Source organism: Myxocyprinus asiaticus, chromosome 46 (genome assembly GCF_019703515.2).
Source record: "Myxocyprinus asiaticus isolate MX2 ecotype Aquarium Trade chromosome 46, UBuf_Myxa_2, whole genome shotgun sequence".
Lineage (NCBI taxonomy): Eukaryota > Metazoa > Chordata > Actinopteri > Cypriniformes > Catostomidae > Myxocyprinus > Myxocyprinus asiaticus.
In genome coordinates, this window is record NC_059389.1 from 17,506,395 (window position 1) to 17,518,252 (window position 11,858).

The window sequence follows — 11,858 nt, forward strand, 5'->3', positions numbered from 1 at the left end:
GCATAAGTTGTTCCATAACAAACATTAATGACTTTAATGAGTTAAGGGTACTTATGTGTTCCTCCATACAAGGTTGAGGATTTTTTTTATTTTTAAGACTTATCATAAAGATTGAATTGAAAGACTGAATTGAAAATGCATAAACATAAACTTACTTTGAAACAGTACAGATTTAAATGTAACGTCTCTGATAAGTAAATAAATGTTAGAATAGGTAAATAAAACTATTACAGAAATGAATGAATAAATATGTAATCAAGTTGTCAACAAAATCATGCATTCATGACTACATTTGAAAATGTAAGACATTTATTGCATTGTGCCAAAACAAACTCCCACAAACATGACATTACCATGGCACAATGTCCGGCAGACTACATATAAGAACATGGTTCTTTAAAATATATCATGGTACTGATGAATGACTGCCATTTTTATGTACCATAGTATTTACATGATTCACCAAGGTACACCAAAGAATACTATGGTACTACTGTGGTACATTTCTAAACATACATCTAGCCTGTTTGACCTGTACATGTAACCTGTCCACAAAACATGGTAATACCATACTTTTTGTTAGTGACTACAAGGCTACTTAAAAATCGTTATTTTTGTGGATATTTTTTAAATTCACAAAAAAAATTTTTTGTAGAAAGTGCTATACATTTTTTTTTTAAATGAATGAAACCAACATGGACACAAATATTATATTTGAACTTAATAAACATGTTTTAAAATAATATATATATATTTAAAGATGTCTTATTTTTATCATCTCTGAAAACCATATTTGTCAATTTATTTATTTATTTATGATTTCCACTTTTTATTTGTCCTCCATAATATGGGTATGGTGCACTGTGCTATTTTCAGTCATGTGGTTTTATTATTATTATTATTATTATTATTAAGCAATGCAAAACAAAAAATGTACAACAAAAGTGAAATAAATAAATTCCCAATCATTCAAATATTTTTTTTTTTTAAAGACTGTAAGTACAATTCAATACCTTTCTTGTAAATAAAAAAGAAGGGATTGAAAATTTACACATATATATTACATTTTGCAAGAAATAATAATAATACAGTCATTATAAAATTAAAGAAGAAACTTCGAGGTAACATTTTTTGGCCGATACAGAAGTTTGGAGACTGAATTTTCATTTCTGGGTGAACTAACACTTTAACATTTCTTTGGGAATGTTTTGAATTTTCTAGTTGAGTTCCAGCTAAACTCTCCAGTAGTATAATCTACTTCTAAAAAAAAAAATGTACTATTTGCATTTTAAGAAAGTAAAAAAATATAATAAAATAAAAAAAGTTTTCATTGCTTTTATGCTTTTGTTATTGCAGTTGCTACAGTTGTCACAAAACTGAACTGTGAACTAAACAACTTGCAGCATTTAACCAGTGTGACAACATGATTGGCTCAAAGCCTGATGACTGGGACCTCATCCTTCTAGGAGACATGTTCTATGATGAAGCTCTGGCTGATCGTCTGCGTAAGTGCTTAACACATACACTGTCACAAATGAAACAAGTGCTTATTGGTGACACAGGACATGCTCAATTTGAAAGCCAAGGCATCAGAAGACTATTACATCAACTGGCTCACTTACCGGACTCTGTCAAAGAGGAGAATTATGGACTAACAAGTACCACAGTGTGGTGCTACAAACCTGACCTCTGACAGCTTATGTATTTAAGCTTAAATAGGTAAAACTTGTAAATAAAATAAAAATATTGCTCTAACTAAGAATATGCAAATGTTCATCAATTAGTACTTATTTTAATGGTATTTCCAGTGTGCAACATTTATTATACATTTATTAGTGTACAGGTTTAAGGTTAACAACAAAACATCATTACATAATTATCTTAATAAATATATCCATAATATTAAATACAGCTGTTTGTAAACATTTACAATACAAACAGTGAAGACTAAATGACACTTTAGAAATGCATGTGCTTTTAATGTTTGTTTCGTTAAACTCTGATGAACTTTGCAGTAGATATGAGGATGACATACACACATATAAGACTACTGTTATCAGTATACAGTCCATGACACTTGTTGGATCTTGCCTGGGCCAATAAGGTTTTGGAGCGCCTCCCTTGATTTATCTACAAGAGAAGTATAAATACAACCTTTTAATTACACTAAAATTCACAAAAACTTGTTGCTATCTTGATCGGCCCAAATATACCAGCCATGTGGCCAGTTGTACCTGCAGAGTATGTCAAATATCAGTGTGTTTGTATCTTTGAGAACAGGGTTCGTACAAGGTGCTTAAAGTGCTTTAAGTACTTGACTTTGGCTTTTTCAAATTTAAGTCCTGGAAAACCCTTGAAAATAGCCATTATTACCAAGAGGTGATTACAAAAGTGCTTGAATTACAGAAAATCATAAAATATGTTGCTTAAATCATTTAATAAATGAAAAGTATTTATTTATTTTCTGAAAAACACCATGACAGACCACTGCTGAAGCAGGCGGCGCATAGACGGCACGGTCACGTGGCACCTGTTACTTTTGGCAGCGCTGTTCAGCATGGGTCAATCACAATCAATAGACCTTTTTCATTTTGGAATGCGGAATTAAACGATTGTAGGGAAAACTCTTGACAGCGTTGAATGGGAGTGAATGGGAGATCAAAGCAAATATTGTTTTCACTTAGCCATTTGCTCCAAGACCAAAAGAAAAAAAATCCACTATTACGTTTGTATGACTTTCCAAAAAATAAATAAATAAATAAATAAATAAATAAATAAATAAATAAAAATAGAGAGTGGTGGATTAAGACAGTCAGATGGGAGAAGAAGCTAAATGTACCGTCACTCTCAGGAGCTGTAACAGAAACCCCTCGCAGCTGTGGTAATTCGTTTTTAAAACTAATTCCAGAGTAATATAACACAAAGTATAATGTTATAAAGTTACACTCAATATTAAAAAAATTTATCATATAAAAATGTTTGCTAGATTTAAGCTGCTAAATAAGGTGGAAAAGCATCACAATCTGTGAAAAAGTTCAATAGTAACTGGAGGATTAAAACACTTTTTTTTTTTATAGATACTGCTGTGGCGGATTTAACAAGTATGAATCCTTGCAACTATCAGTTTTAATTAAAAATGACTCTCCAGTGTGAAAAAAATGAGATGTAAAACGTTCTGAGATTTGAATGCAGATCAATGGAGGATTCAGTTTTGTGAGCCGTCTAGCGCCCCCTGCTGTAAAGACAGCTTTGTGTCTCACAAAATAGGTTATTTCTGACAACATTTGGGTCAATATCAAAATATGTTGATATGAAATGGCTTGACTCTGTTTTGCAAATTTTTTAGAAAATACATTTGAAAATGTCAGTTGCCTGAAAAAAATCCTTGTTCCCTTCATCTGGTACATCACTTCTATGACATGTAAAGTTATGTGTATTTATTTTGTACTTATTTTTTAATACAAGCATTAGTGCAAGGCTGAACAAGTGTGCAAAAAAGCAAAAAATATTATTAATTTAATAAAATATTATTATAATTTAAATAATAAATAAAAAAAGTGTCCCTTGATTTCATGGCATTGGTGTTATCAATGTTAAAAACATCTTTATGTTTTAAAAAAAATTAATATAAAAAGTGGAAAATTATTTTTAAGGTCAAAGTTCAGAGGCTGCTTAAATATGCATATAGTGATTTTTCCCAGCATGTTAAAAAGTTATTAATTCACATTTTAACTAATATTTTCACAAAAATATTTGGTGTTGTACCCCATTTAACCCTCATTAGTGTTAACTTCATTAGTGAAAGAAAATTATATAATAAATAAAGAACAACAGCTAAGCTGTCCTTTATGAATAAAAATTAATGTCAGCATGTTACAAAATGTTTACCCTCAGCGTTTATATGCAAGAACTGAACGGAAAATTTCAATAATTTTTTGAGAACGTCCTATATGCAATTTCAGTCAATTCCTCACATAAATCTGTTGTGTGCCTTTAGAAAACATAGAACACAGCACATGAGTCATATGGACTACTGTTTACAGACCCAGTTATTCACTTTTGTTGGAAAGCGAAGTGCGTTTTAAGGGAGCACACTACAAGTGCACATAAATTTCATCATGAATGAACCAAGAATTATTATTGAGAATACGTAGTTAAAGATGCACATTGAGATATGTTGTATTTGTAATAAGTGGTGTTTTATAAAAATAAATTAACTGAATAAAATATTTGTATTTAAAATTAACAAATAAAGAATTTGTTTTAATGACATCTCGAGCATAGTCCTTGAAAACAAATAAAAATGTGCTTGAAAAGTCCTTGAATTTAACTTTGAAGCATCTGTACGAACCCTGTAAGAATTTGTGTCACCTATTTGGACAAAAATTAACGCAGGGTTGCATTGTATCTCCAGGATCATGTGACTAACCTGTAATGAGGGGACATCCATGGAAATTGAAAATTCGGATGTTGGCACAGTTTGCAAGAACAGCAGTCACAGCGAGATCGGTTAAATTGCGGCATCGTACCATCTGTAACTCCTGTGTAAGAAAAAAATAACAAATATTATTTAATAATAATAAATAATAATATTTATTTTAAATGGTCAGAAATAAACAAATTCCCTCATTAGTCTGTAATATTTGTATAAATATTGTTGAATACACACAAAGAACAAGCACAATACCTTTAGGCTGTTTGAACAAACTCCAGTTGCAAGTCCAATGACCCCTTGGTCAGTTACCTTTAAGTAGTTTGTATAGATAAGAAGTGAGTATTTGGAGAAAACAACAAAGCATCAATTTGAGTTTCATTTGATTTCAAAAGCCCAATAATGGTGTGTAGTACCTCTGTCCCAGAGAAGTAGATGCTGTGCATCATCCTGCAGTTTGCCCCCAGCTCTAGCAGGGCTTTATCACTGAGAGCAGTGCAGTCACGGAGGGAAATCACTTCTAAACATTTGCAGTGTTGAGCCAGAGCTTGTATCCCTGAATCGGTCACAGCTGTGCAACCTGTCAGATCAACTACCTGAAGACAGGGGCACTGGGAGGCCAATACCTCTATACCTGGAGATATTTTGATTACTTTAATAATTCAATTTGACCAACAGTGCAACCAGATACAGGTTGTTTGTGTGTGTGTGTGTGTGTAACTCAGACAAGTCAGACACCTTCACATGATAAATTACCACACCAGTCAGTGGGCTTCAGCCAATGACAGCTTCTGTCAAATTTGGGACGACATTTTTGACAGTAGTTTGGTTGATTATGCAATTGACAGTTCATAAAAACACTTTAAATTCACTTCAAATATATGAAAAATCAGTTTATTAGTTTACCATTCCGGTAATAATACATGGCTTTATTAAAGCCATCTGTCCACGTTATTTCAACTTCATTGTTTAAAAAGCGGGTTTAATAGCGGAATTCCTGGTGAAAAACTACACTACCCATGGTCCCGCAGAGAGAACCACCAATCAGACAATCACTGCCAACAAAGCCTGACAAACAAGTCCAGCAGTGACCGCCCACTTCCAAGATGCAATTGAGTCGGCCTTTCTACACCCTCAAACTACATATATATAATTTATTTATCCTAATGCTTTGCAGAAAACTTAAAATATATTGTTTCTATACATTACAATCAACAACCATAAATCCATAGTGTTAAACATTTCTATAGTTTTTTATTAAATTACGTCATTTGCAATAAAAGCACTTTTTAACTTCACTACATACAGTGGAAGTCAGAAGTTTACATACACTTAGGCTGAAGTCATTAAAACTTATTTTTTAACCATTCCACAGATCTCATGTTAGCAAACTATAGTTTTGGCAAGTCGTTTAGGACATCTACTTTGTGCATGACACAAGTAATTTTTCCAACAATTGTTTACAGACAGATTGTTTCACTTTTAATTGACTATATCACAATTCCAGTGGGTCAGAAGTTTACATACACTAAGTTAACTGTGCCTTTAAGCAGCTTGGAAGATTCCAGAAAATGATGTCAAAGCCTTTAGGCAATTAGCTTCTGATAGGCTAATTTGAGTCAATTGGAGGTGTACCTGTGGATGTATTTTAAGGCCTACCTTCAAACTCAGTGCCTCTTTGCTTGATATCATGGGAAAATCAAAAGAAATCAGCCAAGACCTCAGAAAAACAATTGTGGACCTCCACAAGTTTGGTTCATCCTTGGGAGCAATTTGCAAACACCTGAAGGTACCACGTTCATCTGTACAAACAATAGTACGCAAGTATAAACACCATGGGACCACGCAGCCATCATAACGCTCAGGAAGGAAATGCATTCTGTCTCCTAGAGATGAATGTAGTTTGGTGCAAAAAGTGCAAATCAATCCTAGAACAACAGCAAAGGTCCTTGTGAAGATGCTGGAGGAAACAGATAGACAAGTATCTATATCCACAGTAAAACGAGTCCTATATCGACATAACCTGAAAGGCTGCTTAGCAAGGAAGAAGCCACTGCTCCAAAACCATCATAAAAAAGCCAGACTACAGTGTGCAAGTGTCCACATGGGGACAAAGATCTTACTTTTTGGAGAAATTGTCTCTGGTCTGATGAAACAAAAATTGAACTGTTTGGCCATAATGACCATCGTTATGTTTGGAGGAAAAAGGGTGAGGCTTGCAAGCCATCCCAACTGTGAAGCATGGGGGTGGCAGCATCATGTTGTGGGGTGCTTTGCTGCAGGAGGGACTGGTGCACTTCACAAAATAGATGGCATCATGAGGAAGGAAAATGATGTGGATATATTGAAGCAACATCTCAAGACATCACCCAAGAAGTTAAAGCTTGGTCGCGAATGGGTCTTCCAAATGGACAATGACCCCAAGCATACCTCCAAAGTTGTGGCAAAATGGCTTAAGAACAACAAAGTCAAGGTATTGGAGTGGCCATCACAAATCCCTGACCTCAATCCGATAGGAAATTTGTGGGCAGAACTGAAAAAGAGCAAGGAGGCCTACAAACCTGACTCAATTACACCAGTTCTGTCTAGAGGAATGGGCCAAAATTCCAGCAACTTATTGTGAGAAGCTTGTGGAAGGCTACCCAAAACATTTGACCCAAGTTAAACAATTTAAAGGCAATGTTACCAAATACTTACAAAGTGTGTGTAAACTTCTGACCCACTGGGAATGTGATGAAAGAAATAAAAGCTGAAATAAATCATTCTCTCTACTATTATTCTGACATTTTACATTCTGAAAATAAAGCAGTGATCCTAACTGACCTAAGACAGGGAATGTTTTCTACGATTAAGTGTCAGGAATTGTGAAAAACTGAGTTTTAAATGAATTTGGCAAAGGTGTATATAGTTTTCTGACAAACTGTATATGAACAATAAGCTTATCAATGTTTAATAAACTGATAAATCAGTTTTCTCAATTATTACTACAACCCCAATTCCAAAAAAGTTGGGACAGTATGAAAAATTCTAATGAAAACAAAAAGGAGTGATTTGTAAATTATATTCACTCATTGCTATATTGAAAGCACTACAACTAAACATTACATGATGTTTTACCTTGTGAATTTCATAGTTTTTTTGTATTTATTTTTTATGTACAATAATTTCAAATCAGCACACAGCACACTCCAAAAAAGTTGGGACAGTCAAGTGTTTACCACTGTGAAACATCCCCATACCTTCTAATAACACTTATTAAGCATTTAGGCACAAAAGACACAAGTTTGTTAAGTTTAAAAGTTGTAATTTTCCCCCTTTCATCCATTATGCAGGTCTTCAGCTGCACAAATGTACAGGGTCTTCGTTGGCGTATTGTGTGCTTCATAGTGCACCAAACATTCTCAACTGGAGATGGTCTGGACTGCAGGCAGGCCAATCTATCACCCGCACTCTCTGCTTATTCGGCCAGTATGTGGTTTGAAGTTGTCCTGCTGAAAATGCCGGGACATCGCTGGAAAATATGGTGCTGGATGGCAGTATATGCTGCTCCAAAATGTTTACATATCTGTCTGCATTAATGGTGCCCTCACAGATGTGCGAGTTACCCATGCCATGGGCACTGACACACCCCTGGGCCATACAGACACTGGCTTTTGGACCTGACACTGATAACACCTTGGATGGTCTTTTTCCTCTTTGGCCCGGAGAACACGACGGTTGTGTTTTTCAAAACACTATTTGAAATGTGGACTCTTCAGACCAAAAAACACAGTTCCACTCTTCTACTTTCCATCTAAGATGAGACCGAGCCCAGAGAGGTCGGCAGCGCTTCTGGACAGTGTTGATATATGGCTTCTGCTTTGCATAGTAAAGTCTTAACTTGCATCTGTGGATGCAGTGGCGAAAGGTGTTGAATAACAAATGTTTACTAAAGTAATCCCAAGTCTATGTTCATGATATCCATTACAGATGAATGATGTTTTTTAAGACAGTGATGTCTGAGGGATCAGAGATCACGTGCATTCAGAAGTGGTTTTCGTCTTGCCCTTTTCGCACCGAGATTTGACCAGATTCCTTGACTCTTAACTATATTGTGCACTGTAGAGGGTGAATTGCCAAGGTAAAACATCATATAATGTTTAGTTGTAGTGCTTTCAATATAGCAAAGGGTGAATATAGCATAATTCATACTGTCCCAACTTTTTCGGAATTGGGGTTGTATTTATTGTAACATTCCCATTTTTTTCTAGCATTGAATATCAGTTGTTGTTGGGGTTTTTTGGCTTTGATTTCCATTTCTGGTTATCTACTGTATATCTAAGCATTACAATGACTTTCTGGTCAATGAATTTCCATGACTTTTCCAGTCATTCGTGATTACTGTATATATCATATTAGTGGAATTGCATTCAAAAAGAGCAATTTCTAGACAATTAAATATATAGGAGTTGAAAATAAGAATATTATCAACGTTACTATATTCACAATAGAAATTTCCTTACTTTTAAAATGTTATTACTTTCCCTGATATATCCAGGCTGTCCATGACCATGGTAACCCTGCTACAATTTACCTTTATACACCAACTTTTACATTTCTCAATTAATTCATCAACTAATCCAGGTAAAGTCTTGCGAGAGTGGCATGCAACATTCATACACTGTTTTTATTGTGTTAATTTGGAGTCCCAGAGAAACCCTACACCTACAGTACCCCTAAACCTAACTTTAAGGAATAGTTCACACAAAAATGAAATTTCTCTTAACATTTACTCACCTTAATGCCAACCCAGATGTGTATGACTTTCTTTCTTCTGCAGAACACAAACAGAGATTACAAGAAGAATATTTCAGCTCTGTAGGTCCTTACAATGCAAGTGAATGGTGAACAAAACTTTGAAGCTCTGAAAAGCACATAAAGGCAGCATAAAAATAACCCATAGGTCTCCAGTGGTTTAATCAAAGTCTTCTGTAGCGATCCAATCAGTTTTGGGTGAGAACAGGCCAAAATATAACCCTTTTTTTTTTTTTTTACTGTACATCTCGTCATTGCAGTTCCAGGGCACGATCATGATTTCAAGCTTGATTACACTTTCTAGTGCTTGAAGCATGCACAGAGTGCTAGATGGCGCTAGGAAGTTTAATCGAGCTTAAAATCGGGGCCTGGGTACCTCAGTGGTAAAATACGCTGGCTACCACCCCTGGAGTTAGCTAGTTCGCTAGTTCGAATCCCAGGGTGTGCTGAGTGACTCCAGCCAGGTCTCCTAAGCAACCAAATTGGCCCGGTTGCTAGGGAGGGTAGAGTCACATGGGGTAACCTCCTCGTGGTCGCTATAATGTGGTTTGTTCTCGGTGGAGCGCATGGTGAATTGAGCATGGTTGCCGCGGTGGATGGCGTGAAGCCTCCACACGCGCTATGTCTCCGTGGCAACGCGCTCAACAAGCCACGTGATAAGTTGCGCGGGTTGAATGTCTCAGACGTGGAGGCAACTGAGATTCGTCCTCCGCCACCCGGACTGAGGCGAATCACTATGCGACCACGAGGACTTAGAGTGCAATGGGAATTGGGCATTCCAAATTGGGAGAAAAAGGGGAAAAATCCAAAAAAAAAAAGAAAAAAAAAAAATCGAGCTTAAAATCATGTTCGCCAAGGAGACTGCTGATGTCAAGATTTCTAATGAAAAATGTGTCACATTTTGTTCTGTTCTCACCCAAAATCAATTGGATCACTTCAGAAGACATGGATTAAACCACTAGAGTCATATGGATTACTTTTATGCTGCCTTTATGAGCTTCAAAGTTTTGGTCACCATTCACTTGCATTGTAAAGACCTACAGAACTGAGATATTCATCTAAAAATCTTTGTGTTCTGCAAAAGAATGAAAATCATTCACATCGATGGCATGAGGGTGAGTAAATGATGAGAGAATTAATTTTTTTGGGTGAACTATTCCATTAAGTAGCAGCAAATGCAACTCTAACAAGACTTTCCCAAATCGAGGGTTCCCTTTTAAGCAGCAACCCAAATGAAACCCCTAACTGTAAGTTAATAAAAGGAATACCCTCAGATGATATATCTGCACAGCCTCTTAGAAATATGGTCTTCAGTTGCCGACAGTTAATTTGTTGAAGCGCAGAGTCTGACACTTTACAGTTCTGCAGGTCCAATTTGTGAGTTCCGGAGTGCACGAGCTAAAATCCCCAATACAAAAGACACACAGGCCTAGTGTGAGGCATAGTGTTGATTGATTGCTTAACAATAATGTCCCCCCAGATAATATAGTCAGAGAACACCTTACCTGACTGATGTTGGAATCGGTGACTGTTCCATAAAACGACATTATTCGTAATAATCTGTCTTTAACGCCAACAGGCAAGATCCTGATGTCGTCATCATACTTCTCAGCACGCCGAGCAACACTTTCAGCACACCTAAGGATATATGAAAAGAGAATATGAACGCATCACTCATAGATCTCGAAAATGCAAGCTTTAACAGAAACAAAATCAATACTGTCAATAATGTCACTACTTTACATACTAATCTGGTAGTAGTATATTGTACATTACTTACAGGCTCACTAGAGAATCTACAGTTGCCATTATTTGGTCGCATTCAGCAATTCTTGTACACCTTTTTAAATCTAACCACTGGAAATGACATTAGATAAACATGGTGATTGTTAGTTTGATTTCTAATTTGATCAACGTCTCTGTAGCCACGTTGTTTTGTTTTGGTTTTGTTGGTGTGTCGCATTTATGCGTTTACGTCATTCACAAGCGACAAACATGAGCAGAAGGGAGAGACTGAAGAGTAACACATTTCTTAAGTATTATGATTGTCTGAGTATTTGTTATTTACTTTTTTAATTATTTATATATAGCTTATTTATTTGTAACGTATTATAAATAATATTTCACCCCCCTCCTTTTTCTCCAATGCAGCACTATCTGTTCTTTATGTACCGGTAATATGCAAATAAAATAAAGTAGAGGAAATGTAGAGCTCTAGAGGAACTGTTACTATAGTAACAGTGACTTTAAAAAGATTGTTCCACATTTTGTGCAGTGTACAAACAATGAGTTTAACCCTCAGAGACCCAAGCACAGAAATTGATGTTGTTTTTCCCCTCCTTGAATGTGCTTTTAGGAAGCTACTGATTATAAAAATCTCGATTTCGAAGCATATTTTAGTTTGAGGTGAATTTTGCGTGACTTAAAAAAATTATATGTGACAATTCTGATTTTTGAGCACATTTTGTGTGTGTATGTGAGCTTTGACATACAATGTACAATTTCCCCCCACCAGATTTGTAAATAATTTTAAAATTTTGATCATAAAAAATAGGTATTGTTTAATTGCTGTAAACTGCTTCACTGGATATCTGAGGGTTAAAATTAAGAAGTTGTGCATATTTAAACTTAA

The 11,858-nt window shown here is 35.5% G+C and overlaps 1 protein-coding gene across 1 annotated transcript; it reads right to left on the reverse strand.

Annotated features, from left to right (window-relative positions):
- Nucleotides 1-78: 78 nt before the first annotated feature.
- amn1 (antagonist of mitotic exit network 1 homolog (S. cerevisiae)) lies at nt 79-11,201 on the reverse strand. Its single transcript, XM_051690078.1, has 7 exons — nt 11,007-11,201; nt 10,732-10,864; nt 10,495-10,624; nt 4,849-5,066; nt 4,688-4,744; nt 4,430-4,541; nt 79-2,130 (listed from the first exon to the last, which is right to left on the reverse strand). Exons 1-7 carry the CDS (start codon nt 11,033-11,035, stop codon nt 2,057-2,059), a joined length of 753 nt encoding a protein of 250 aa, XP_051546038.1. The 5' UTR covers nt 11,036-11,201; the 3' UTR covers nt 79-2,056.
- Between the last annotated feature and the right edge of the window lie 657 nt (nt 11,202-11,858).